This window comes from Penicillium cosmopolitanum (assembly GCF_028827165.1).
Source record: "Penicillium cosmopolitanum strain IBT 29677 chromosome Unknown utg000009l:1.0-9042332.0:1.0-9050551.0, whole genome shotgun sequence".
Taxonomy (NCBI): Eukaryota; Fungi; Ascomycota; class Eurotiomycetes; order Eurotiales; family Aspergillaceae; genus Penicillium; species Penicillium cosmopolitanum.
Window position 1 is genome coordinate 5,006,710 of NW_026622679.1, and position 26,643 is coordinate 5,033,352.

Genomic DNA, 26,643 nt, shown 5'->3' on the forward strand with positions numbered 1-26,643 from the left:
TAATAGATAAGATCTACCTTGATCTGTGGGGAACTCCCCGATTGCACGAGCTCAAGTCTAGGATTCCCAGTGTACGATTATGATCGGGCAAGGATTGACCTCCCCCCCTTGCTTCGGTAGTTGATTGACGTGGCACTATCGTCCAAACAGAATTATTCACCAATTTATTCATCAACCCAACATTTCCTATCATTGAATTTGAGCACCTCATTCCCACATGCCCACCAACCCGCCGTCAAATTACGCGCAAACACCTCAAGCGCAGTGTACGGTCGGGCCCGGTCCTGATTCTGGTCCTGAGCCTGAGAAGACGGAGAAGAAACCACATTCTTGAAGAAAATTCGCTCGAAAAGTTCTCGCAGATTCGGTTTGCGCGAGTGAATATCCGGTACGGCTGCAATTACCCGTCTCGTAATATTTTTGCCAGTCGGAGGCAGGGTCTGGAAATCGGGTTCCGAATTAGTTCCGAAGGCCCCTCCTCCGTCCGCCTGCGCGTGCATATTATTCAATGCAGAGTCGGAGGAACCATGGAATGAGAAGCAAGATTGGTTGGTCACATTATGATCTCTGCGTCCAATGACAAGGATCTCATAGGGCTTTCGCCACAGTGCGTCGATCGGGCAAATTGGCTCGCCTGTAGCAGTCACTTTAATCCATATCCATTCTTCACAAACGTGGAAACCGGAGCTAGATAGGACAGTATAAGCTGTACGTCTTGCCTTTTCAGCGTTTGTGATCCATATTGCAGCGATAGAGTCTTGGGTTTGGAATTGTGTTGTGCCGGGTTCTTGTGAGATCGTCGGGGGCGATGTTGCTTCATATGCATGGGCGTGGAGTATATCTGCCAGCCGCTGCGTGAGCAGTTCCATCTCCGCGTACGGGTGTGTTTGATAATGTCGGCTTCGTCGAACAGATTTGTTAGGCCAGGGTGGGTCGAAGAGAAATAGGTTGAACTTTTGATCTTCCGGCATGCCGGGAATGACTTCCAGTGGTCGTTCATACTCTTTAGGTGTCGACAAGGGAATATCGCAGAGGATGAATGTTGACCTTGGTGGGATAGTATATTCGGTCGAGGCTGAGACAAGAGTCTCATCTCGTGACGAGACTGATAGAGTCGCAGGCTCACATGACGGATTCTTCACGATAGTGTCCAATTCCGACGTCGAGGAAAAGAGATTGGGGGAAGTAGAAGATAAGATCAATGGAGCTTCTACCCCTAGTTCGGGTTCGTATAACGATGAGGCATCGCAAGCCTTGATCCGATGCGCAAGATCTTCTTGGTACACTGAGTCCGTCCGCGGTCTTTTCTTGGAAGTTGAAGCTGAAGCTGAATCACAGACCCCGGAGTCCGTCTTCACACGGACAGGAGAAATCTTTTGATCAATGTGCCGGGGAAGAGACCAGTAGTTTCCAGGAGATTCAAACTGCTCCCGAATGACCCCCAAAGCATGCTGCACAATAGGCAAAATAGCTGCATGGAACACACGCTCGCTCTCCGGAATCCGAGCCAGAACCTTTGCGCGAGCAGAGGCCGTTTTGGGCTCCGTTGTCGATGGATATGGAGCTTCGAGCGGTGTCGTTGAAAGAAGATATCTTTTTCTTGATTGCTTGCTTTCCTCTCCTGCCGCGGGCTCAGACGACCCGTTTGATTGTGGGTGCGATGCTAGTTGATGGGAGCTCAGAGTTTGCGCCTGCGCGATTGAATGCGGGGTGTCGAGAACGAAGATTGTTTGGGAGTCATTTGAGAGGAGTATTGTAGACCCCTCTTGTATGGACATAATCATGCTATTGCTGCATTGTTGGTGATCAGCTCGGGCTTTGAAGGGTTGAAGTTGAATGGGGCGGGAAGCTTAGAAGCGGGCGGAAACACTACAAGAAGTCCAGGGAACCTTGGAATACCCAATCACCAACCATCACCATTTATTATTACTTTCAATCGGAGACTAGATGTGACAATAAGCTAGATAGATAATACAGCCACATCCCTACTGGATATTTGTACGTTTCTTTTTGCCGCCAACACACAATTTGGATTTGGCATATTGTTGCCGTATATTTCAGGCATGAATGTCTAACTAACGTGGTTGGTAAGCGAGCTGCGCAGCCGCCTACTTCTTCTACCCATTTATATATATATACCTAGGTATCAACCAAAACGCCCGCCTTTATATTCATTATTCTCTATTTGGACAAGAATTCTTCTTATGCCCTATTTTACTGTAATTGCCACATTCAGATAGGGCCCATACCTTCGGTCTCTGTGTACCCTGTGCTAGCGGTACGTATAGACCTAGTATTGCCTGAAAGAACGTAATATAAGCTTCCTTGAGCTCTAGTGCTTCTTGAACAGATATACTATCCTCGTAAGCTATCTATCTAGTCGTACGAATATACTTTTTCTTTTATATAGTATTTTCATTATGTAGCTGCCTATTTTCTGCCTTAAGCAAGATACTGTTTTGTGTTATGATTTGACTGTGAAGGGCTGCAGCGACAACTGTTTAATGAGGGCTAGGCCTGTATGCTGTTTACAATAATCTTAAAGAAGAGTTATCTATGTGAGCTTCTGTCTGGTTTTCCCGCAGGAAAAGGTTACGTGATACTATGTGATATCTCCTCGGGCCTGGGCCTGTTACAATTCTGAAAGCCTCACACTATCTAGAATAGCCAGTAGATCGAAATTATCTACAGTATTCCGGAATTCAGACAAGTCTATCTGGATCATATCTGCGTTATTACTTTCACATTTAGGATTATATTCGTTTATATTTTCCTCATTATAATAAGCTATAAGCTATAATAGCTATAATAGCTATAATAGAAGTTAATAAATATTAGCTATATACCAGTAGCATAAGGGTAATTACTTTAAATTATCTTCAGGCTATAGAGCAGCTAAGTCGTTAAACCGTTTAGTATCCAAGGATCAAATATTATAGAAATATTAGTTATTCCCTAGTTTTTATAATTTCTCTTCATAATCTTAAAAATAAATAACAAGACCTAGAAAATTTACTTCTAGAACATTACCAGTCTGACTTTAAATATCTAGGGAAGCCTATATAATCTCTAAAATCCTTTATACAGCCTCTTAGAGTACCTAGCAGTATTATAATACTAAAGCGAAGGAGATACCTCCCAGAAGCAAAAAGACATCAGGATAATCCGTCTAGAATCTATATCTCCTAGATACCCATACATACTTTATCCTGTTTCAAGATTTGATGAGAGAACACAAAGACAGACAGTATAGCTTTAATAGAAATCCACCTAGACTCACAGCGTACAGTATCTTATAGCATAATATATTCTCCCAGGAGCAATAGTCAAAGCTCCTAGGGCCATTAACCACCGTTCCTAGAACCTTTCAGATTAGCTCCTAGAGCCAAATATGTCCTAGGAACACTGTAAATTACTCCTAGGACTATAGCAAAGCTCCTAGGAATATTGCCATTAGTCTCTAGAAGCTACAACGTATCTTCTAGAGCACTTTTTATACCCAGAAGGCAAAGGAGAGGTCTAATATAGGCCTCAAATGGAAACATCCAGCAAGCGCTGGTCCTGGACGAAACTGCGGAATCTTCCGCCAGAGGGAGAGGAACTCTCCATCAAACTCCTACCGCAGTAAAAGCTCTCTGCCAAAGTCGGGTCGCTTCCTTGACTACATAAAGCCTTTAATGGGTATTGACAGAGGATTTAATAATATGTCATCCCAGCGGCACTTATAAAGCTAACTGTAAGAGTGTCAGGGGCAGTGCCATTCTCAACCCATTCGACTAGCGCATCTAGGACCGTATAGGGCTGACCTCCAGGGCCACCAAAGCAGTGCGCCACTCCAGGCGCAAAAAAAAGGCGGTAGAAATCATTCATCCCGGGGTCTAATGCTGCCACACTGTCATAGTAGTGTTCTGAGCCTTGCGCTGGGATGACGGGATCGGCCTATACATATATCGTTAGCTTCTCCCTGTTAGTTGGAGACCGGTATGGAAAGCAAACTACGTACAAGACCATGAAACGTTAGGATCTTACCACAGCGCTCTTTGAACCTTGAGAAATCAGCGTCAGTTGTGTCGATAGTGTTAGCAAACTCTTGCCATCCAGCGTAGACAATCTCCTCATATTGCTGGTTGGAAATTCTCGTAAGATTGAAATCGGGGTGTTTTTTAATAAATAACGTCATCCATTCCGTTCCGAGATAAAGCGGTGCCCCAACACCAACATCGTCAGCACATTTTGTCGCAGCAAGCCCCAAGCTGCCGGTCAGATCTGCCCCCATGCGAGGTCCGTACCATAAGACATCACCATTCATAGCCCGGGGGCCTGACCACGTCGCATTCCGAGAGTAATAGGCTGTTAGGTATAACAGAGAGATTCTCCACATTCACTCCGTCCCAGAGCTCAGGTGAGCTCATCCGAATGGTGTCTGCGTCCGAATCATGTTCATCTACCAGGCAGGATGTTGACCTTCGTCGGCTCTAATACTTGAAGTTTGAAGGTTGTCTGAACTTAAAGGCTGGCAATCAGTCATGATAATTAATGCTGCAGCTTCAGAGAACTGTATCGTTTTGGGTGGTCAAACCCGGATAACCTGGTTTAGAAATTACACATAATCGTTGAAATTATAGGATACAGGGCAAGTAGGAAGTGAGATCCTACAGCAAATACCTGATAGAGTTCCATTCGCTGATAACAATGATGGACAAGCGCAACTGGTCAGAGTGCTGAATTCTTCAATAATGACCCAAGGTCGCTCTATCACAGAATCTAGAAGACTAAGAACATAATGCTCGCTATTCCTCCTTCCAGGTCCCAGTGTCGGTCCTTCACGTCGGACAAACTCGGGCTATCTGTTGAGGGATATTAAAAGTAAGATAATTAAACCAGAGAGGTTATAACTTATAAAAATATATTCTTGATATTCTTCTATCTTAGGCTAGCTATAAAGAAGTGTCGGAGATGCGGTCCATGTATTGACTTGCACCGAACCTTTGCTGCGTGCCTTCTTGTATAGAGTTCTGATTATTCTAATCTAGTAAGATGCTTGACTAAATACATCAAACAAAGGGGTAAAAATCTAACTAAATTATGAAGTTGCGGAATATTGAATGACCAAGCGGATACTGAATAAATGAAGTCCTAGCGGTAATTATCGTGCGTTCGACAAGAAGTCTTGCTGGTTTATGCAATAACTAAGCAACAAGGCGAGGGGCATGTGACAGGATATCAGACAGTTCTCCCGCTATAGATGGCAATTCTGGAACTCCGTAGAGAGAAAGCAGGAGCAGAAATGAGACAAGAGAGAAGACATGACCAAGAGGGCGGTTGGATCGATGCCACAGGCCACAGGAACCAGAAAGTTAGATACAGAGGTAACTCTTTGCCAAAGTCGGGTCACTGCCTCGGATGTGGACTGACTTCTGTGGATATGGGCAGAGGATTTGGTTGTAGGTGAGACCTTTGGCGCTAGTGAAGCTAACGGGTAGCGTTTCAGGAGCAGTGCCATTTTCAACCCATTCCACTAAGGCCTCTAGGACTGTATGAGGTTGACCACCAACCCCCCCAATACAGTGCGCTACTCCGGGGGCAAGGAACAATCGATAGAAATCATGGATATCAGAGTCTAATGCCCTGACAGCATTATAGTAACGCTCCGTGCCTCTGGGAGGGATGACGGGATCAGCCTATATAATTAGCTTCTTGCTGTAGTGGAGTGGAGACGATAGATAATAAGTTACTTACTAGGCCATGGAAGGTTAGGATCTTACCCCCGTGAGACTTGAATTGCGAAAGATCTGGTTCGGCTGTCTCGATGATGCTAGCAAACTCTTGCCTTCCAGCGTGAAAAATTTCGTCGTACTGTTCACGGGAGATGCTGGTGAGATTGAAATCTGGGTTCTTTTCAATGAATAGTGTCATCCACTCTGTGCCAAGATAGAGTGGAGCCCCAACGCAAACTTCGCCAGTGCATTGTGTCCCAGCAAGGCCCAAATCGGTAGAACTGCCTGAAAGATCTGACCCTCGGTAAGGCCCATACCAGAGGAAGTTTCCTTTGGCAGTTTGTGGGCCTGACCACGTAGCATTGGCTACTACTGCTGCCATGTGACTGATCTGCATTGTCGTATTTGTAGAGGAGCAGTCAAAGACGGTGCCGACAGCTGTGAAGGGGTCAAAAATGCATGCATCTGTATTCGAGATTACACCATCTAGAACGCCATCCAAAGCATCGCACGCGGATACTGCTGCCGCAGTGATTGCATCCAGCTCGCATCCGTGAGGATATTTCCCAGCCAAGTTCATAATGAGTTGAGGCCAATACATGGCGGTGAAAAAGGCATTCCAGTTAATGGCTGGAGCAGCAGCAGCAATGCCGTCATACAAGTCAGGATATCGTTGTGCGAGCATCAAGCCTTGACGGCCGCCCTGGGAGCAACCGTTCCAGTACGACTTCTTTGGCGGTCTGCCGTAAAAGTCCTTAATGAGGCTTTTCCCAATGACTGCTTGGTCGTGTAGCGAGCGAGAAGCTAGATTCTGCAGATTATAAAGATTTACGTTGCCGGGACCGAGAAGCGCCCATGCGCTGGCAGATACATCCACCCCGACATTCAAGCCCGCATCAGTTGTAACGCCGGCGTAGCCAGAACTGATAGCACTGATGAGTTCTGGGTAGGCCAGTTGGCTGATAGGCCCACCAGCAACCCATCCTCCGCCGCCAACTCCTTCCATCCGCTCGTTCCACGAGTCAATCGGCAACCAAGCCGTAACGCTGATGTTGTCCCCTTGACCCGGGTGGGTGTAGGAAACTGTAACATTGCAAAAGTTCACGTCGGTTGCATTCGCAGTAGGCGTGTTGACGAGCAGTTCAGCCGGTACAATTGCCGTGAAATTGGAAACCAAATGTGTTTTGATGGAGGTAATCTCAGCACCGAAAACTGGTGGAGGACTAAACGTTGATGGCGAACAAAGCGCATGTTCCGTAGTGAAGGTAAGATCGCTCATTGATATCCACTGATGAAGTAGGTAAGCCAATGGAATGATGAGAAGATAATAAAACATCTCCTCGATCGTAGTCGGTGGCGACCTTCATTTATTCCGCCAGGGTTCAGTCCGTCATTTTGAATGTTCTGGAGACTACCTAAAAAGTCACTCAAAACAAAAGTACCTCGGCGGATTCTCGAGGCTAGCAGTTAAACAAAACCTTATTGCCCCGCGAAAGCGACACTAGCGCCTTTTAATTTTAGCTACCGGCGTTTTAGTCGGACCGAGTTCGCCTCGGTTCGGCCCCGGCAGCCCCACTCCAGTCACCCGTTTTACTGATTAGTTGGCTCAGCGAAGGAAGGCTTGCGTCACGTTAAGTTACTCTATTATAGTTCGCTGAGTAGGATCTGGGGAGTCTTCGAGGGCAGCAGCAGTGACTTACCGCTAGCAACCGATTGGTTGCAGTGAAACCCAGATTTCCTTTGCAGAGTGACTGTTCAAAAGTATTTCGAATGGAGTACTCCGTACGGAGCAAACCGCCCTTTCCATTCCGTCTGCCAAGCTATCCACTCCCCTTTGCCCTCGTGCGTAGGGCTCCGAAAGGAATAAGGAATGCGAATACACGCCTTATTCATATTCGCATTCATATTATTGAAATCGTGAAATTTCGCCGCATTAATACTTTGTCCGGTACAGCGGTTATCGTATTACCGAAATGTGCTTAGAGGTCGATTTCACAATGCCATCACTTCATCAGCACCGCTGGACTGTGAATCTCCGTTGCGAATATACGTTGGAAGTTACAACCCGCTCGTATAGGTTCTGAACGTTGTAATGTACCGTAGTTGATCTTTTTAAGATATGATACGCATTTGTAAGTGCCTATTCATAGAAACTTAACACCGACCACAAAGATCCGTGAAGATTATGTATATCTAAAAACGCAATTACGAATAAACCTGGGCAATAAATTAAATAGATCTGCTCACCCTCCTCATTCAAGTTCGATTCTTTTCAAACTTTGTCCGTATAATAGTCCTGAGAAATGGCACGTAAAAACGCGTTTGCCTCACAATCCTAAGCCTCAGACGACCCTAGCTGCATTTTGTTTACGTTCAACAAAAATAATCGATATCGCGTTGCAGAAAACACAAAAGAGACCTATCAACTTTCCACGTCAAGAAGGGCATATAAAGCGTGAACATGAATAGGTATGTCAACGATCATCCTATCTTCAAGCACCTATCAGTTTCTAACCCCAGCCCAGATAGCTTAAGGTATGTTATATACCACTATCGATACCACTTTGATATACTGATACTAGGAAATAGTAGCATGGCATCTACACCCAATCTGCCCATGCGGAGGACACACAGTCTTCCACATCGGGACTATAATGCTCTACACAATGGCCTGGTTTCTTTGCCTTTACAGCAATCTGAGGAATCTACCTGTGAAACAGGACGCCCTTACTCTCCTGGGCCCTCTCTATCTAGGGTCCTAGAAGACACGCCTTAATCGAAGCAGTCTTACTCTTTACTTAGCTCCTCGCCCTCTCTGCTTAATCCTGTCTTTTCAGAAAGCAGGAGCAATACGAGTAGTCCGCACCCGTATAAAAGACAAAAGCCCAAGGTATATTCTAGTTAGAGTATTGAGCACATTTAGACTATAGATCTGGATAATACTTAATGTCGGCAGGGTGGCCCACTAAGAAAAGTCTAACTGCTAATTTGTAAACATTGCAGCTGGTCCTCTAGAGATTCAGCGCGCTATAGTTCTACTTCGAATTTGTTAATATATCTCTAGACCAAGCATCGTATTAAGTCGGGGGCTAACTCTATATTCTTACCTGTGGTTAAAGGAAGCCTCGACCGGTTCTTGGAGTCCCTGAGAAAGATATATAGTGTTGAAGAAATGCTAGTCTAATAGGTTATTCAAATAAGACAACCTTTTACAGTAGTAGAGTATCTGCGCTTTAGGGTACTTATTAAAGCAACAGGGACTACTTTGTCTATTAAGACTGCTGATACCCTCTTTAACCGAATCAAGGAGGAATTCTATTTAAGTAGGGCTTCTGTAAAAGAGAAGCTTACAAGGAGCAGCCGGATACTTATCTTATCCCTTAATATTTAGACATCGGAAAATCAGATTACGATTATAGGTATTATTAGCCATTAGATCTCTCCTAAGTTTATAAAGTAAGATAAACTTCTTAAGTCTACTGAAATCAATAGACTATATTCTAGAGAGAATCTGGCGGAAGTTATATTAAAGATGCTTAATAAACTAGATATTGCGCTAAAGCTTCTGACTATTATAGGGTACAATAAAGAAAATAATAGGATACTCTACAATAGCCTGTATGATTAGCTCCTTAAGAAGTATAATAATAAAGAAGACCGCTTTCGTATTAGGCCTCTTATACAGTTCTATAGACGACAGAGCTTTATTTCTTTCTGTTACCTATACCCTTAATCTGATTTGTAGAGATGTATTAGCTTCTTTAAGGGCTAGCTTAGCTTATAAAGCAAAGACGATACTTAACGATATAGCTATTTATTCTAGTATAGTATTCAACTCCTTTTACAGTATAAAAGGTATAATTATAAAAGTCCGGCTCCTAACGCTATAGATTATCTGTAGCCTACAGCATTGCTAAGATGAGAAAGAAGTATTACCCAGTAAATAAGTCAGTTATAACGTTAATACCCGATAAAATTCGACTTATATCATAATTTAGGATGCCCTTCGGCTATAAACTCAGCTCGGAAAATTTGTTCAGATATATCCAGAAGTTTAAGTTCTTTAGCTTACTAGTGACGAATAGTCGATACTTTAGTAAGTAGCTAAGATCTTTAAGCTGTTCTAGGATTATATAAATTCTGTTTCAAAGTCTTATCTAATAATTATAGAAAGCCTACGAATTTACTAGAGCTTAGACGACTTATTAAATAACGTTCGAAATACGGAGGGGGATTTTAAAGATATAAACATTAAAATTCGTAATACAGTAGAAGGAGAGATTCAGAAGATGAATAAGTTTGCTAGAAAAAATAAACAATAACCTTCTTTACTATATAGCTTCTGTACTAGATCTGCGCATTAAGTCGTCTTTGATTATATCTCATATAAGCGAATAGCATTCTAGGCTTCTCGTTTTTTAAGTACGGGATTTCTTAAAAAAGGAATATCCCCCGGAGCCATTTGTTTTACGTAAGATTAACCATCTACGTCTGCTGGAGATGTCAGAAACAATGTAGAGAACTCTATACAAAGTCTAGCTATCTAAAGAGGCTCCTTTGTCGGATATTAATAAGTATTTAGATTCCCCGCCAGTCAACTAGTCCCACTATATAATTAGTAATATAGATACAGAATAGGTCCTAAAGTAGTAGAAGGCGAACGTATTTAATTTCCTACTTATGGCCAAAGCTGCTCATGATTATCTATCTATTACTTCTGCAGAGGTTAGGATTAAATACAAGTTTAGCAACGCTAGAGATATCTTAGGCCTCTGAAGACACTGTCTCAACACAGAGACTATACGATGGTTAATACTATTGAGAGGGCAGTATTATATATAAGTTTAGAGTGGTACATACATATAAATTCATTGATGCAGAGCTAAAGTCTTGTATATAACTTGTTATGGACCAGATTATATAAGCTTAGTTGATGTATTGGGATATAATAAAATAGATGGTTATATATGGTATTTTATTATATAAATATATATAAATTATTCATTTATTCATGAATATCGCAAATATGAATACAGGGCTTATTCATATTCATATTATTCAATACATATTATTCATATTGCAAATATTCATGATTATTCACGAATAATCATATTCCTTTCGGAGCCCTACTCGTGCGCGTTGCGTGACAAACACCCTAATAATTGAGGATTCCTCCAATTTCCTTACGGATTTGGCCATTACTGACCTCTATTATTGGTAGTCTCTCTATCCTTGATGTTCCGTAGTTCTGTTGGCAGAAAAGAAAGCCTGTTCCAAATATTTTTGGAATGGTGAATGTCCCAGTGCCGTGGCAAGCATGATTTTGCCCAGCTTGCCAAGCTTGGCCTAAACTGGATGGATAATTTGCCGACTTATCATGATGAATCCTTTTTTACACCAGTATTGGACCCTTCATGATGAATGCCATCAATATCACTCCTTCCGCATCAAATTATTAGGAATAAAGAATTGTATTGACTATTTTAGCAACGCGAAGCCGTTTGCGCATAAAGTCAGTGAAGACAGGACCGAGGGTTACCGAACAATACCATCAAAACCGACGCTCCAACCAACCTAAAAATTACCGAAGATGAGCCGCGGCAAGCCTTCCCGAGGTCACCACTCGCTGTGGGGATTGCGGAGAAGAAAACGTGGACAGGAAGGCGGAGATATCATTCCCTGCTATTGCGCTCTTCTGTTCGGTCGCGCTGGGACCGCTACTCCGGTTTGACTGAGTTTCCTACAATCCCCTCTAGTTTCCATGTCATCCGTCTGCATGGTTTACAGGGCGAGCTGATTGGTTTCACTCTGTTCTCAAGCAAACCAAAAAGAGAGGTCGCTACGCCGCCCCAATTCTCGTCATTTCCTGTGCCCAGTGCTAGCAGTGAATAAGCTTCTAATGGCGTCGTCAACTGTACTGCCAGTGTACGAGCACATCATTTGCTCAACTCCGAGTCCTGGGGTAGGCTTGAGTAGGTTACCAGTTCCATTGTTATTCGTCAGGCGGATCGTGGACCAGACGTGCCAGATGGTAGTAAAGATCCTCGCTCACCACCGATCGCAGTTGTCCTTAACCGACCGCAAGCGCTGAATGCTCTCTGCGATGCGCTGGTTACTGAACTCAACGACGCGCTGTCTCGCTTCGATAAAAGCAAGAGTATTGGTGCGATGATCTTAACCGGTAGTGAGAAGGCTTTCGCTGGTATGCTTGACACTCCCTCCAACCCCAAAATGGGCATCAAAGTCGTCCAGTACGGTGGGCTGATCTGGTGCCCCTGCATGTCCAACTGTAGCCGGCGCGGACGTAAAGGAGATAGCGGAGTTGACGTTCTCGGGCGCATATTCGCAAAATATCGTTGCCTTGTGGTCGCACCTCGCGAACAACATCCGGAAGCCTGTCATTGCGGCAGTCAAAGGCTACGCGTTGGGTGGAGGCTTCGAGCTCGCGCTCATGGCGGACATCCTCTATTGTACCTCCGATGCAACATTTGGTCTGCCGGAGATCAAGTTGGGGATTATTCCCGGTTCTGGAGGCACGCAGCGTCTGACGAGAATCGTTGGAAAGAGCAAGGCGATGGAGTTGATCCTAACAGGCGACAATTTCACCGGCAAGGAGGCAGGGGAGTGGGGAGTCGCGGCCAAAGTGGTCGACGGTGGGAGAGAAGAATTGCTCGTTGCTGCGATCAAGACGGCGGAGAAAATCGCCAGCTACGGCCAGGTTGCGGTGCTGGCAGCCAAGGAGGTGGTCGGTAAGAGCCAGGAATTGCCGCTCAGAGAGGGCACGGAGTACGAACGACGACTCTTCCACGGGCTTTTTGGAACAGCGGACCAAAAGATCGGTACGTCAGCCCTGTCCATAATAAGGGCCGTGGATCAAGTATAAACCCTGCGCAGTTGCTGATCATGTCTACAGGAATGGCCGCCTTCGCGGCCAAGAAAAAGCCAGTCTGGTCCCACTTATAGATACAACTTATTCACTGCCAAGTGTTTTTCGATCCCTCTTTTCCTTTGAATGGCTATTTATGGTTTTAAATCGTAGAGTGACGGCGTATGTGTCAAGCATTAGCAGCTCACGGCAGTTTTGGCGGCAGTATTGGATCAAAGTTGAAAACGTCTAAACACTGATAAAAATAGACCTCTCTTAGCGCAGTTCCAACTGCGTTTAGCGATCCTTAACGGCTACAACAATTTCTCTTTATTTCCCTTGAGCAAGACCTACAAACGGGTATACAGACTTCCAAATCAACTCTATTACCGGGTACTAGATAACCCTCTAGGTCTATGAGGCCGGGATCAAAACTTAGAAGGTAACCTCATTGCCCCGTCAATTCTCAAACAACATCCATTCAGCATCCGGTTCCGACATATTTCTAGAACAAACTCTGAGAATTCGTCGGGCTTCCCCCGCTCGTTCCGGCCATTCAAAATGGCGCTCGATCGCGTGGCGTGCCTTTTCAGGCATTGTCCCCTTCGCGGTCATAGCAGTGGAGAACATATTGGGAGCAACAGAGACGGCTCTGATCCCGTAACGACTCAGATCTCGCGCCAAGGGTAGCGTCAGTGACCGGATGGCCCCTTTCGTAGCTGAATATGCCACTTGGCCCGGCTGTCCATCGTAAGCCGCAGCTGAAGACACCATGATGACGACCCCTCGTTCGGATTCGTTCTCCGGGTCGACTGATTCTGGTAACTGGGCAATCTGGGAGACCAGTAGACGGATAAGATTAAGGGTCCCGACAAGATTGATGTTGATGGCATTTTGGATGGTTGCAAGAGCCAACGGCTCGAAAGAAGAGTTGATTATCTGTTGCTTGTCAGACAGCGTCCCTCTGCTGAGGTTGAGGACGAGAAGAGTATAAGTCACCTTCCCCGGGGCAAGAACTCCCGCGCAGCAAACTGTGCCTCCCAAGGGGGCGTTCGTCTCCTTACTCCATTTGACAGTATCTTGCACTGCGTCTGCAACACTTGTCGTGGATGCAATGTTTACTTGGTAGAATTTCACCCAATTGGGTGGGAGTTCTTCCACGATGGCTTTGGCAGGTTCAGAAATATCAAAGACCGCAACGTATGCCCCATTGTGAGCCAAGGCTGTGGTAGTTGCCAGGCCCAGTCCGGAGGATCTGAATGTAACAATATTAGTGACCTTGAGCCGGTTTTAATGATGTTTGTGTGATCACACCCACCCGCCGGAGACAATGAATGTTCTATCTTGCACTCTCATTTTCTTTTTTTTAACTTAATAACAACCACAGCAAAACAGGTGACGTTATAGAAGTATACATATCTCGTATGCTTGCTTTAAAAGGGAATAGTCTCGGCTATCGGGTAGGCAAGCTCGGTAAAACTGCTGCGACCTCCTCGGCTCTGAGGAGGCGAGGTGATGTGATGCCCGAAGTTCATTACGCGGCGATTGGTAGGAGCTCGCCACCGAAATGTCTCCCATGTCAACGTGACCTCCCTTCTCCCTCTGTCGGTCGGCGACTTCTTGCGTGGCATGATATTTCACGTGTTTCTCCCTGGTCAAAAATCTATCTTGGTCCAATTGAGCTGTCGGAACTTAGTCATGCACCATGCCACTTTTATAGAAAGAGAACACTCAGTATCTAAGGTGAGTAGGGCCCATGCCCATGCTGCTGCATTGCTTATTGCGGGCTCCGCGTTGACACGGATGCTTGAGTGTGAGAGTGGGATGCGTTCATACTACTCTACAAAGTCCTATGCCGACCTTGAAGATGAAACGACCTATTTCATCCAATTCGGGAACGAACAGTAGTTTCAATATTTCCAGTTTCTGCAGGTATACCAAAGCCTATCCCCCTTCAAAATGGCTTTTTTACGACCATGGATGCTATGGCACAGGATGCCGGCCAAGCGTGTTCTTCTACATGATCAACCAGGATCGGGTCCTCGTACAACATCCTTTTCTACTTGATGGGGTTCATATCCTTTGTATTCTCCATCTTCCATGGCGTTCCTGTTGTTATCTTCCCTGATGAGCCACTGTCGGTGGAACATCTGATCGAACTCATGCAATTACTCGCGCAATTTACTTGCCCAACGGGTGCGCTCTACCCTCCATCAGTTCTCGCCATTCTGAGATAGCGCTAGAGTCCATTGAATGCCTAAACAAATTCGTATATTTCGGGGGTGCTAGTACTCCTTTGCCACAGGAGACAGGCGATCGACTGCGCAAAACACACCATAAGACTAGCTAGATCCCCTCGCTAGTGCCGGAAGATGAAGCCAACTGGAGTTACTTTGAGTGGAACCCATCATAGAGCATCCAGATGTCCTGGCAATAGCCTATATGAATGATTATTTCGCGGAACATCCATTCGCGGGATTTTCGCAGCATCTTCCATTCTCTTCCTGACATAAACGTCAATCGAACCAACGATCTTTACGTCCGGCATCCGGCATCCTACAAACCTCTGCTTGTGGATATTCTATTTTTAGCAATATGACATGATTGTCCTGAGCAACGGAGAGAAATTCAATCCGCTCACAATGGAAATAATCATAGAGGGGCACCCTTCATAGAGGGGCACCCACTCATCTCAAAAGTGGTGGTTGTTAACCAATCCCGATTTCAGGCTGGTCTACTGGTAGAGCCGAACCTAAACATGCCGGAGATGGACTCAGAAGCTTTTCATAGAATACATCTGGCAGATAGCATAGATCGCAAACCAGACCATCGCCGCCCATGACCGAATAATGAAGAGCAAGATTAGGATTGCCTCAAGAGTCCAAGCCATTCAAGAAATCCCGAAAGGCACAATCCAGCGACGTTCCATGCTTCAAGCCTACGAGAAGGAGATCAATGCGATTTATGAGACTGCCCTTGAAGAATCCGGAGCACTTTCTCCCAGAGACTCTAGATCAAGCGAGCATCACAGAACATTCTCATCAGACCATCACCTGCATCGTCGAGCAGCCTCGCATTCCCATTAATCAAGACCTATATAGCATTGGGTTGGACTCTCTGATAACCATCCAAGTCCCCAGAGTGTTAGAGCGAGGTATCCATCTGCGCCGACCTGAGATAAAACCAGGTATTATTACCCCCTCCGGCCATTTACGGTAACCCAACGGCGCATTATCTGACTGAGGTCATTTATGCAAACATGGAACGCAATATACAGATTAAAATCCCCTGAGGGGAGAAAATCCAGCACTTAGTAGAGAATTGCGCATCTGATATTACTTGCAACTGCAATATATATTCTCTCAAGTTGGACCGAATTCGCCCTTGATCGTGATACTGACCCGCGCTACTGGCTGGCACCCCTGGAAACATTCCTAATGCACAGCCTGCTCAGCATTCCCTCAATTTGAATGTATATTGTCTGAATCGCTCAGATGCCGAGAGTTGATAGAAAAGTTTTTGGACGAGAAGGGATTACATGTGGATCCTGATAACTGGTCAGCTAAGGTCGAGTTTCTTCAGGCCTCTTTTTGGAGAACCATGACTCGGCCTGGACGAACACAAATATCCTGAACTGCTGGAATCGGTTGACACAACCATTCGCAATGCCTGGAGAGTCATTCGAAGACACTCACATCAAAGGCGTTCGTCGGTTGGTGGACTATAGCCTGAGGAGTCGACACAATGCTCATGACTGGCTCCCGACAATCATCACCACGTCGTAGTGATGGGGAAAATCCCCAACGGATTGAGCTCGATGGCTGTTGATTGGGTTCCAGTTGTAAGAGAGTTGCCCAGATTCGTTACGAGGCTTTGTTTTGCTAATCATGATATTCAGGATACTCTCTCGTCGATCATAGCTGAGGTATAACAAACACGACACAGAGATCAATCAATCTCCTCTGGCAGTATTCCATCTCACCAATCCCGAAAGCACTCAGTGGTCATCACTCATCCCGGCCATTCAGAAAAAATACGAAGTCGAGCCAGTTGAGTTTACTGCGTGGGTTGCAGAGCTCAATGTGAATGTGGCTGAGAAGCCGGCTCTAAAACTACTGAGCTCCTATCGAGCGGTTATTGATGAGACGAATTCTGAGATGTCGATGGCTCTCGATGCCCAGAGGGCGAAGGAGGCGAGTGCGACAATGAGATCACTGGGACCAATCTTGGCACCTTTGATGTCGAATTGGGGGTTGCAGCAGTGGCAGTTTTGAGATGCAACTTGTTCAACAAACAGGTAAAACGTATGCTTTATGATGTTATGGAACACGTTAGAAGCAGTGACTGGACCATTGGAAGATTTGGGGTGGCTTGCGATTTGAATGTTTGCAGGCTTACCATAGGATACAAGAAACTATGCGTAGGGAGCCGATGACTGAGATATACCGTATGCTCAAATTCATTTACTATTCACAAAAGAACCATCAGCCCAGGTCAATGACATCCCATTCTCCCAGTAAATCGTGAATGATTTCATCAGAGTGGAAGTTCCTGTCTGCCTGTGCAACTGGCTGTCTTAAGCTGCAAGATGAACTTAGCAGGCGGGAAAGGTACACAAGTGGTCTATCAGAACCAGAAGGGTCTTTTTATCAGGTCAATACGATGATTTGATAAGGTTAGAGATCAAGTGGGACGGTGGGGGAAAGATGGAAATTTAAATAATAATCAACGATCAAGAAGTATTGGGTCTATAACGAAGGCAAAGATAACTGGTGGAAAGGTTAGGAAAGGGCTCACTGCTAGAAGTTGCGCAGTTACATGTCTCTGCACGGCTATATTCCATAAGGGATTTGGAGTTACGTCGCGCCCAAACGACTCTTTGAAGCCTAACATAAAATTGAATTCTGACATCGCAACTCTTCCCTGTGATTCTGTTGATGGAGGAGATATATAGGGCGTAGGGTGCTGATGATCAGCCAAAAAAGATATTAGAGATTAGGAATAAGAATCACCCCCTGGTTAAAGCGTACTTTATACCTCCTTATCAGAATGACTAATTGCAATTCAAAAAGACTGTAAACCAGTCCTGCAGGGCAATACCTGAACGTACACAGTTATAGTAATCTTTTGCAGGGAGTCAGCGGTAGAACAAGGCTAATTCCTGAACGCATTCCAACATAGCGTATAGCTCGGACAATCATCTAGACTTAGGCCGCTTGGCCACCCTTGTACATCTCAAAGGTAGGGAGATTGATAGCTGTGGTGTTTCCTGCCCACAGCCCGGCAGCCCCTGCCCAGTCTGCGATGTTGATTAGTACCGCTTTACCGACTTCGCATTGACAAAGGGGAACAGAAACATATTCGGACTCACAGGTAAGAAATGCCACAATTAAGCCAAACGAGTCACCAGCCTTTAGCGCTGCAGTATTGCCAGTCATGTTCCCAACGGCAAGAAGCAACAAACAAAGGCTCAAGAAGACTAGGGCGACAAATAAAACCCAGGAAGAGCGCATCGCCCCAATAGACATGATCACTGTCAAGATAAACCATGCCAGAAGAAACACACCCACGGCTTGTTCAAACTCGCCTGAAATCTCTCCCGTCGTGGGATCGGTATATGCAGCTATGATCCCTGTTCCTGGTAGGAAAATCATCGCGTAGGCGAAGTTAAAGGCGGCATATGCACAGAACAAGGTACCACCAAACTATTCCGATAAGAGTTAGAAAATATAGAAAACCTCCCAGCACAAAATCACAGCATAAACTTACTGTATTGCCGGTGATTAATTCTATAAGCCCGGAAATAAATTGGCAGACCCCCCCAAAAAACGTCAAAACTCCAAGGAGTATATTCGACGTATGAATTGAACGCACGTGAAGTCCCATGATAGATATGAGAAATATACCTTTAATCCGCCTCAGTAAATGCTTACTTCTTACAGTGAAACGAAAAGGGAATATGTTACCAGTAGCGAAGGAGAGTAATCCTAGGGGCGCAGTATTTGCAAAGGTGTGTTTGACCACTGGAACGTTAGGGCACGGATTGTGGTCTAGATGACCGCCGTCTGTACTGGTACGCTCAATGTGGTCGGAGGCATTCTTTGAAACAGGTGTCACGGAGTCTGACATCGTGTGGAATTGGGTAAGACAGAAACGGTATCTAGAATAATTGTATTGACTTTTGGGGGTCCTTCACGAATTGAAGAAGATAGATAATCTGCTAGGGATTAGGTAGAGGTCGTGTGCCAACTTTATATTAATCACGGCAACTCTAACTACTTGTCCTAATTTTACGAATTACGTGGTTCTGGCGGATCATCTACTACCCCACGGAGGATTGGACATAGCTCGTACCACATTGAACTCAATTTCAATATCTCAAGCCAATCGGTTTGAGGGCCCAGAACGCCAAGGAGAAACCACCAAACAGAGTCTTTGACCTAAACAAGAGTCAGTACAGCGAGAATCACTAAAAGCACACCCTCATTCACTATTTCCACACCGTTAATTCCGAATATCTAGTAAAGCGTAGTATACGTAATACTCGGATGAATACTCTATCCCGATTTTTTCGATCGTCAAATACCCCGCCCACACACGTCCTAACATCTTCAATCCCACTATCCTCCCCCCTGGAGAATCCTCAACGCCTACAATCCTCATCAATCCATTAGTATCAATTGAGAAAATAGATGATAAGTGGATTTTATTGCAGAAATCACCAAATCTCGCTAGACCTACCCCTCTTATTCCCTCTGTAGCGGTGAGGCTTATATACCTATCCAGCAATAGCTTCATAGCCGACCCCGATCAAAGATTAATCATAGAAGCGCGATCTCTTACTAGATGATAATTAGGAGAATTGATATATATGAATCACTACTCTTATGTCTCTTTATGAGTTATTAGCCTCAAATGCTTTTGAACCTGAATCCTCCAATGCAGATGCAGAGGATATTACTACAAATAGCCTCCAAGAGGTTCATCTCCCTATCCGAAGCCACCAACTTACCGAGACTCAACATGTTCCTCGAAATCTTCATCTTCTATCCTCATCTCCTGTTCCTGAAGAAATAATCGATGACCTTCCTCCCCCTCCTACCGAAGAACAATTCGTCTCTATCCAAGCTGATATATCCGATGTTAACTAATGGGGACGGCAGTATGGCTGCGCCGTGAGCATTAAACGCTTGAAGAAGGATAAGAAGAATCGATAGAATTCAACGGTCTATCTCTGTTGCGACCAGGGTAGGACTATCCGTCGGCCGAAGGATCGACCGCGGGTACGGAAGACCTCATCACGGGTAACTAAGTGCCCATTTCGTGCTGTCCTTCGCTTTAAGAGGGGGTGAGAATCCTTGTAGGCTTGAGATTACTATCGCAACATATAACCATCTTGCTTCTCCGGCCTCAGTGCATCCAGCTCATCGTCAAGAAGTCATGAGGGATTTCGATAATGAGATTACAGACCGGCTAAATGTAGGGATCCTACCCAGGCAGATTATAGCAGGGTTCTATGCAAGTGGTATTCAATGGTTATCTGCAACTGACTTCTATAATAAAAAGGCTCAGATGGTAACGGATTATCTTGGTGGACGCTCCTCTATACAAGCTCTCCTCCACAAACTCCCTAACGAGAGGAAGTGGGTTCTCCGATATCAACTTCGAGAGGATGATAGTCTATCTTGTCTATTTGGGATGTGCAAAGTAAGCCTCCGCTTGCTGAAGAATAATCCATATATCCTCGGGATGGATTGTACATTCAAGACCAATCGCCTCAAGGTGCCTTTTCTTGATATCGTGGGCGCAACATCTACTGGTATTTCTCTTCCTTTCCTCTTTAGTTCTACTTCCGTACCTATTACATACTTATTACTAATAATTTATGGGACTTGCGTTCTATGTTGGCTTTGCAAATCTTTCGAGCCAACAGGAGGAATCGTTACACTCGCCCTTCGGTGTCTCCGCGAGATATACGAGAAAAAATCTCTCGGAGATGGGTCACCGTCAACAATCTTCACGGATAAAGATATTGCAAATATCAATGCTATACACGATGTATTCCCGGAGACGGATTCTATGCTCTGCCTTTGGCATATCAATGTAAATATCAAGAAGCATGCCTGCCCAGCAGATCCAATCCGCAATCGCCGCAGTTGAAGTTATCGAAGATATGCAACTTGAGGCAGATAAATGCTGGGATGATATGTTACGGCGCTGGGAGAGGGTTTTACGGGTTTTACAGGCGAACACGATTGAGGATAAGGACCAACGATGGAGCCAATTCAAACAGCGCTACTCGGAGCCCTTATTCAAAGATTTTTTGGACTAAGCTAAAATACCTAGAGTGAGTGAATATTATTAACTTTGATAAATACATCAATAGCAAATGGCTAGTTGATTCTGGGCGCCAGTTCCTACGACCTTATACCTCAAAACACCTCCATCTTGACGAGCTTACAACCTCGAGAGTCGAATCGGCCCACTAGTATCTTAAACGCAACCTCGTTAGTCCCTTAGGAGATCTCTTAACGGCGATGATGTCCTTTGACCGAACAGTATACCTATAATATAAGAGAATACGGGGAAAGCTTACAGATGAGGTTATTGAAACCCCAGTGTTGGTACAGAAGGTCCTTCAACGAGTATTCCTTAATGCGATAAAGAGGGTTATGGGACTATTCGCAAGATATCTACCACCAAGTCCCAAAAAGCCTCTAATCCTCGAGGGCTGCTAATGTCATTCGGTCAAAACGAGTGGCTTCCCGTGTATCCACCTTATCAAGCTTCACTGGGATGCGCAGAGATCTTTCTCTTTACGCCACTTTCATCCTCATTGGCACCTCATTGGGATAGAGGATTATGAGTTTAGCGATCAAATCGCGCTAGTTCAACAGCCCCACGTTGTTAATTGTGGTGACAAGCAAACAGCACGGCGTATACTGTCATCATTCGAGATAGTTGATTCGAAACAGGATGCAGCACTCCAGAGGATAACCCTTCAGCAGCAAGGTCATCGACAAGGTCAACAACAAGATACACAGGAAGGTCGGCGGCGAGGGTGGGGTAAGAAGCGCATTCCCGGGCAATATCCAGGGATTCCAGCGAAGATGACAAGTAATTAAGCTGGACTAGTGAGATTCCGTGATTTCTGCAATAAAATCCAATTACCATGTATTTCCCAAATTAGACTACTGAGTTGATGAGGATTTTGGGCGTTGAAGATTCTCCAGGGGAGGGAGGATAGCGAGATTGAAGATGTTAGGACGTGTGTGGGCGGTGTATTTGACGATTTGAAAAAATCGAGGGAATAGAGTATCCATTTGAGTATTACGTATATTACGCTTTACTCTATTCGGTAGGAAGGGTGTGGAAATAGTGAAGGGAGGTGTGTTTTTAGTGATTCTCAGTAGAGCGCCTCATTCTAACCTCGGAAGATTCGGGAGCTCCGGACCAAGGTTATCGGTAAGCCGCCCGAGTATTTCCTCGGCCCGGGAGCTGATAGCCAATTACATACCGATGCCTCTGGCAGTGTGGATTGGTTGACCCGAAAAGTTACATACAGATCATCGGGGACATCCTTCCGACTGCATAGTGTATCATCATCATCTGGATGTTGTATCACCAAACCCAAACCCCCCAAATGGGCAGTTAATCGCGGGGGGTAGTTTATAGATACCCCATCATGCATTGCGAGAGGCCCCTAAGATTCAGTTCTTGTACAATTGGACCTACCGAGTTTTGCCCATTCCGGATATGCTTTTGAGTTCTTGATGGACAGGCCTTCTACCCTAACAGTAATTACCAAAAACGAGTACTGACTAGTACTAGGACAGCCCAATCGAGATAATGATTGGTTGATGTTTGGTTGAAGAACTAAGAGAGGATTCAGGGCGTCTATTATTAAACCATCGGTAGATCGAATATTCGCTGAATAATCATATCCTGAAGGGTGCTAGTCGTATTTTACCACTCCCTCAAGTTTGCCATTTGCGATTATCTCTTTGCAGGGTTTGCCATCGTCCGCCACCTCCCGCCACCACCATGTCACGTGGATCTATGTTCTGGTGACTGAGATATGGAGTTTCTTTCCCCACCCCCATGTTCTGGTGGCTGAACTCCGGAGTTTCTTCCCCGCCCCGCCCCCTGCAAATGCATTCAACGTCCCCTACACAACTCAGCTCGACTTCTTTATCTTGGCCTGACGTCCCGTCAACTACTATCTGGTGGTAAAGAAATCCGAATTTCACACAAAGGTCCAACATGAGTGACAGTCATAATGCCTCATTTGATTCTTCACCCACCGAACTCCCCAATCCACGGCGCAAAAGAGGTCGGGTAGCCTGTGATTCCTGCCATGCACGTAAAGTGAGATGTGATCTCACTTCAAGCGGTATGCCCTGTACAAACTGCCGCCTTGATAAGCAAAAGTGCTTCGCTTGGAAGCCGCGCAAGAAGTGAGAACCTAGAAACTATTTCCAAGAGGAACGGACCTAACTGGGTCATCAAAGACATCAGACAAGGGTTGCCGGCAAGGCTCCCACGCCGGAAACTAATCAAGTGACCACCGCGACCGTGACCGGCCCTCAAAGTCCGCTGGATGTGTACCTACAACCTATGTCTAACTTCCCAGATCCCAGCCGTATCGATTTTCCTCTTCCTCCTACTTCACTACCATCTCCCCACGGCGCTTTTTTACATGGGGATGAGGGATCGATCAGAGGACTGTTTCGCCCGGATCCGCGTTCAGAACGTATGTCAGAGTATGCAGCACTTCGGCGGAATGTGTCTAGCGGGGGGGGCTTTCCGGTTCCTTCGATGCTGAGCGAGACTGCATCCGAACCAAGCCAGGGAATTTCCGACCAAAGTGTCGTCTTCTCCTACTACGAATTTCTAGAATTAAAGGCACTCCCCAAATTGCTTTCAGCGGACGTCAAATACCTCGAATCAAAAGGGTGTTTCCGGGTCCCCGGCGATAGTTATCTGGGTGATTTCATGCAAGAGTATTTTCTCCACGTCCACCCCTGCCTGCCAATTCTCAACGAAGGAGACTTCTGGAACTTATATGGGCAAATGGATACCATGATTCGTGCCTCCAAGGTCTCCCTCTTGGTCCTCCAAGCCATGCTGTTTGCTGCATCCGCAGTATGTAACCCTGTTCCATATCATGATGCTGGTGCATGTGCTAATACAATTCAAAGTTCGTTCCCCTGCGCACGCTACGAGCCTGTGGTTTCAGAGACTCTCATGAGGCTCGGGAGAGACTTCACCAACGTGCTGCTGTAAGGAATACTGAGCCCCCTCTACTATCATTGCTAATGATGCTTTTTCAATAGCTGCTCTATCAGTTTCAATCGGAATCAAACTTAGCCTCCATCGCGCAGGCATCCTTGTTGTTGTCATTCCAATCGTCCGCCCGCGATGTTCAAAACAATACATCATTCTTGTCTACCGCTATTCAATGCGCTCGTGCAGACCGTGCCCACCTCTACAGCGTTCTTCCCCAATTAAGTGCACGAGAACGACAGGATAAAAAGAGACTGTGGTGGTGTTGCCTTGTACGAGACCGAATCATCGCGCTTGGGGTGCGCCGGCCGCTTCAGATCACCCCGGACCAATTTGATCACCATCGGGAACCTTTCGCAGAGCAAGATCTAGCATGCGAGATTGGAAGATCTAGGGTCTATGATTCAGAAACCAAGCGGTCGCTCATCAAGATCTTCGTTACGCAGTGTGAACTGGCAGCCGCGCTCACATCAACCATCATGATTATCTATCCGCTGGACAGTGTTCCTATGTCACTGTCGCACACGAGCCCAGATCTAGTGGGACTGTCCGGCAAAATGAAAAGTTGTAGACAGGACCTCAGTACGTGGTTCGATGCCGCGGAGGCACGATTAAAGCACAACTCGGGGAAGGACGTTCTGCGTGTGGACTTTGTGACGCTGTATGCAGATCTGCTGCGACTTTATTACTAGTAAGTGACACGCATAACCGGTCGCTTGCTTCAGTCAGCTCATTTCCGCTTAGCTCCGCTCAGATGGCGCTGGGCCATTTCATTATATATACTTTCAGCAGGAGCCATACAGTCAATCCGGACTGGATGATGCAGTTAAATACCAGCAAGAGTGATCTTAAGGCTGCCTTTACGGGCCTGAAGGGTGTCTTCAAGAGGCTAGTGACATCCAACCTCGCTGGCCATCTTCCGATTAGCGCGTACGCCACCTTCATCTCGTCGATTTTCATTTTACTGTCATGAAAGGCTACAAATGCTGACCGATTTCAGATCTGCGTATACAGCACTACCTCTGCTACTGGGCTCTCTCGATGTCTGGCTGTCACCATCAGATCACCAGAAGAAAACCCGTATGCGAGACCTCTCACATTGCGTAGCGGCCATGCGACAATATGAAAGCCGATTCAGCTTCGCCAAGTTTGTTTCCGAAATAGTTCGTAAAGTCCTTCAGCTTGTGGACTACACATCGTGGTCAAGATCTCTTCGCTCTCCACCAGTCGACAATACGTCCGGATTGACCTCATCAATATCAAACCACCGACCTCAAACTTGGAGTGAAATCTATTTACAAAATCCGGAACTATATTTCAAGCTCTTGTTCTCTCTGGACCATTCCCTATCCTACGGGAAAACACCATCTTCAGGGGAAGCTCCCGATTGGTCTCTTGGGCGATGCTTTCCCCAGCCAAATTGGTCACTGGAAGCTACACCGGAAATTGGAGAGTTAGCCTCTTCTTCGGCAATGTTACGTTCTTTTTTTCCGGGTGTACCCGAGCGAAACGTTCCCTTTGACTGTCCACCGAACGAACAGTGGGAAAATGTGCTTTCGATTCCGAGATTATCGCCACATCCCTATCCCCAGAAGTCTCCACCGCCTGGGCATGAGCATGCCGGGGCCGGATCCCAAACAAATTCTGCTTCCGTGCTCTCTGTCGATCCCCAGACATATTACAGTGACAATGGAGTGGATGCCGATGACGCCCAACCAATGTTCGACACACTTTCATTCCTTCTCCAGTATTCTTGCCCCTCCATTGGATAGTGAGTATAGAGAAGTAGGGCTGTGTCTGTTTTCGAATTGCGCATGGCTGAAACAATTTCTGATAACAATTCTTATTCGATCGATGTGAGTATATTTAATATATTTAAGGTGAGGCTGCTTTGAATCAGTGTTTCCAGCTCTACGAAATGGTCATAAGTAGCAGACGTCTCCTAGACCAACGTGACAATTATTTACGTCCATAATCCCGAAATTCAGACTAGAATAGAATCGGCAATGCTTCTCAGACTGTACTTGCAAAGCCGGGACTGTGACCTATGGATAACGGCCGGAAAGCTCTAGAGCTGGTTCAAAGAGAGTAGTTTTGAGAATCCGGGCAGAATTGAATTGGCCCTCCTAGATTACCACCCACTAGCAAAACTGCAAATAAATTACCACTCAATGCCGGCAATGATGTCTGTCCGTTTATGACCAATTTGCCTGAACAGCGCGGTAGGGGGCTCTCTGATTGGTCGATATAGCGGAAAATTTTGGCTGAATTGAGAGCGCCTTTATGTATGCCCAGCTGGGTCGCTGTAGCAAGCTGCTCAATTTGCGCCAGCGCTGCTATAATATTTGACGGTTCTGGCTACTGTTGCAGTTTAGTAATCGACCTTGCCTGTCGTCCAATTTGGATAGGTTAGGTTTTGGAAGGGTGCTGTGAAGGGCTAATGCCGATTTGATTCAAACTAGCAAGGCCACGAACTGTCTACAACAATCTTGAGGAGGGAAGAGGGGAAAGGGAGCGGTCGCGTTGATGTATGTTGACGTATTGCCGAATTGGGAAGAAGGCCATGATCTCGTGGCTATATACGGGCATGGGCCCGTTACAGGTGCAGGGGATATAATTGCTGCTGCCAGTGGTTGAAGACCCTCCTCCCCCTGCTGCCAGGGAGAGTTGGTGTATAGAGATTAAAATTAAGCTTCTCCAGCACTCGCTGCGTTCCGAAGGCGCTAAATAAAAAAATAGGGCCGTTGGCGCGCGCGGTGGCGCGTTCAGGAGTGG

The 26,643-nt window shown here is 45.8% G+C and overlaps 11 protein-coding genes across 11 annotated transcripts; 6 read left to right on the forward strand and 5 right to left on the reverse strand.

Annotated features, from left to right (window-relative positions):
* Nucleotides 1–164: 164 nt before the first annotated feature.
* Nucleotides 165–1,778, reverse strand: N7509_009943 (MT-A70 family; the record flags this gene model as incomplete). The annotated part of the gene is made up of 1 exon (XM_056634580.1): nucleotides 165–1,778. The coding sequence occupies one exon, from the start codon at nucleotides 1,776–1,778 to the stop codon at nucleotides 165–167; it is 1,614 nt and encodes a 537-aa protein (XP_056485200.1).
* Nucleotides 1,779–3,696: 1,918 nt separating this feature from the next.
* On the reverse strand, nucleotides 3,697–4,309 carry N7509_009944 (uncharacterized protein; the record flags this gene model as incomplete). Its single annotated transcript, XM_056634581.1, has 2 exons — nucleotides 3,697–3,939; nucleotides 4,004–4,309. 2 exons carry the CDS (start codon nucleotides 4,307–4,309, stop codon nucleotides 3,697–3,699), a joined length of 549 nt encoding a protein of 182 aa, XP_056485201.1.
* A 1,048-nt stretch (nucleotides 4,310–5,357) lies between these two features.
* On the reverse strand, nucleotides 5,358–6,996 carry N7509_009945 (uncharacterized protein; the record flags this gene model as incomplete). The annotated part of the gene is made up of 2 exons (XM_056634582.1): nucleotides 5,358–5,681; nucleotides 5,740–6,996. The coding sequence occupies 2 exons, from the start codon at nucleotides 6,994–6,996 to the stop codon at nucleotides 5,358–5,360; spliced, it is 1,581 nt and encodes a 526-aa protein (XP_056485202.1).
* A 4,620-nt stretch (nucleotides 6,997–11,616) lies between these two features.
* N7509_009946 (ClpP/crotonase-like domain-containing protein) lies at nucleotides 11,617–12,680 on the forward strand (the record flags this gene model as incomplete). The annotated part of the gene is made up of 4 exons (XM_056634583.1): nucleotides 11,617–11,679; nucleotides 11,721–11,973; nucleotides 12,011–12,556; nucleotides 12,631–12,680. 4 exons carry the CDS (start codon nucleotides 11,617–11,619, stop codon nucleotides 12,678–12,680), a joined length of 912 nt encoding a protein of 303 aa, XP_056485203.1.
* Nucleotides 12,681–13,041: 361 nt separating this feature from the next.
* Nucleotides 13,042–13,938, reverse strand: N7509_009947 (uncharacterized protein; the record flags this gene model as incomplete). Its single annotated transcript, XM_056634584.1, has 2 exons — nucleotides 13,042–13,837; nucleotides 13,901–13,938. 2 exons carry the CDS (start codon nucleotides 13,936–13,938, stop codon nucleotides 13,042–13,044), a joined length of 834 nt encoding a protein of 277 aa, XP_056485204.1.
* A 620-nt stretch (nucleotides 13,939–14,558) lies between these two features.
* N7509_009948 (acetyl-CoA synthetase-like protein) lies at nucleotides 14,559–14,819 on the forward strand (the record flags this gene model as incomplete). Its single annotated transcript, XM_056634585.1, has 2 exons — nucleotides 14,559–14,590; nucleotides 14,615–14,819. 2 exons carry the CDS (start codon nucleotides 14,559–14,561, stop codon nucleotides 14,817–14,819), a joined length of 237 nt encoding a protein of 78 aa, XP_056485205.1.
* A 209-nt stretch (nucleotides 14,820–15,028) lies between these two features.
* Nucleotides 15,029–16,052, forward strand: N7509_009949 (acetyl-CoA synthetase-like protein; the record flags this gene model as incomplete). The annotated part of the gene is made up of 4 exons (XM_056634586.1): nucleotides 15,029–15,154; nucleotides 15,197–15,322; nucleotides 15,463–15,797; nucleotides 15,902–16,052. The coding sequence occupies 4 exons, from the start codon at nucleotides 15,029–15,031 to the stop codon at nucleotides 16,050–16,052; spliced, it is 738 nt and encodes a 245-aa protein (XP_056485206.1).
* Nucleotides 16,053–16,247: 195 nt separating this feature from the next.
* N7509_009950 (acetyl-CoA synthetase-like protein) lies at nucleotides 16,248–16,856 on the forward strand (the record flags this gene model as incomplete). Its single annotated transcript, XM_056634587.1, has 3 exons — nucleotides 16,248–16,290; nucleotides 16,368–16,423; nucleotides 16,503–16,856. 3 exons carry the CDS (start codon nucleotides 16,248–16,250, stop codon nucleotides 16,854–16,856), a joined length of 453 nt encoding a protein of 150 aa, XP_056485207.1.
* A 933-nt stretch (nucleotides 16,857–17,789) lies between these two features.
* Nucleotides 17,790–18,711, reverse strand: N7509_009951 (uncharacterized protein; the record flags this gene model as incomplete). The annotated part of the gene is made up of 4 exons (XM_056634588.1): nucleotides 17,790–17,881; nucleotides 17,954–18,287; nucleotides 18,352–18,371; nucleotides 18,549–18,711. 4 exons carry the CDS (start codon nucleotides 18,709–18,711, stop codon nucleotides 17,790–17,792), a joined length of 609 nt encoding a protein of 202 aa, XP_056485208.1.
* Nucleotides 18,712–20,701: 1,990 nt separating this feature from the next.
* Nucleotides 20,702–20,914, forward strand: N7509_009952 (uncharacterized protein; the record flags this gene model as incomplete). The annotated part of the gene is made up of 1 exon (XM_056634589.1): nucleotides 20,702–20,914. The coding sequence occupies one exon, from the start codon at nucleotides 20,702–20,704 to the stop codon at nucleotides 20,912–20,914; it is 213 nt and encodes a 70-aa protein (XP_056485209.1).
* A 2,423-nt stretch (nucleotides 20,915–23,337) lies between these two features.
* N7509_009953 (fungal specific transcription factor domain-containing protein) lies at nucleotides 23,338–25,156 on the forward strand (the record flags this gene model as incomplete). The annotated part of the gene is made up of 6 exons (XM_056634590.1): nucleotides 23,338–23,727; nucleotides 23,784–23,864; nucleotides 23,919–24,559; nucleotides 24,613–24,798; nucleotides 24,869–25,031; nucleotides 25,076–25,156. 6 exons carry the CDS (start codon nucleotides 23,338–23,340, stop codon nucleotides 25,154–25,156), a joined length of 1,542 nt encoding a protein of 513 aa, XP_056485210.1.
* Between the last annotated feature and the right edge of the window lie 1,487 nt (nucleotides 25,157–26,643).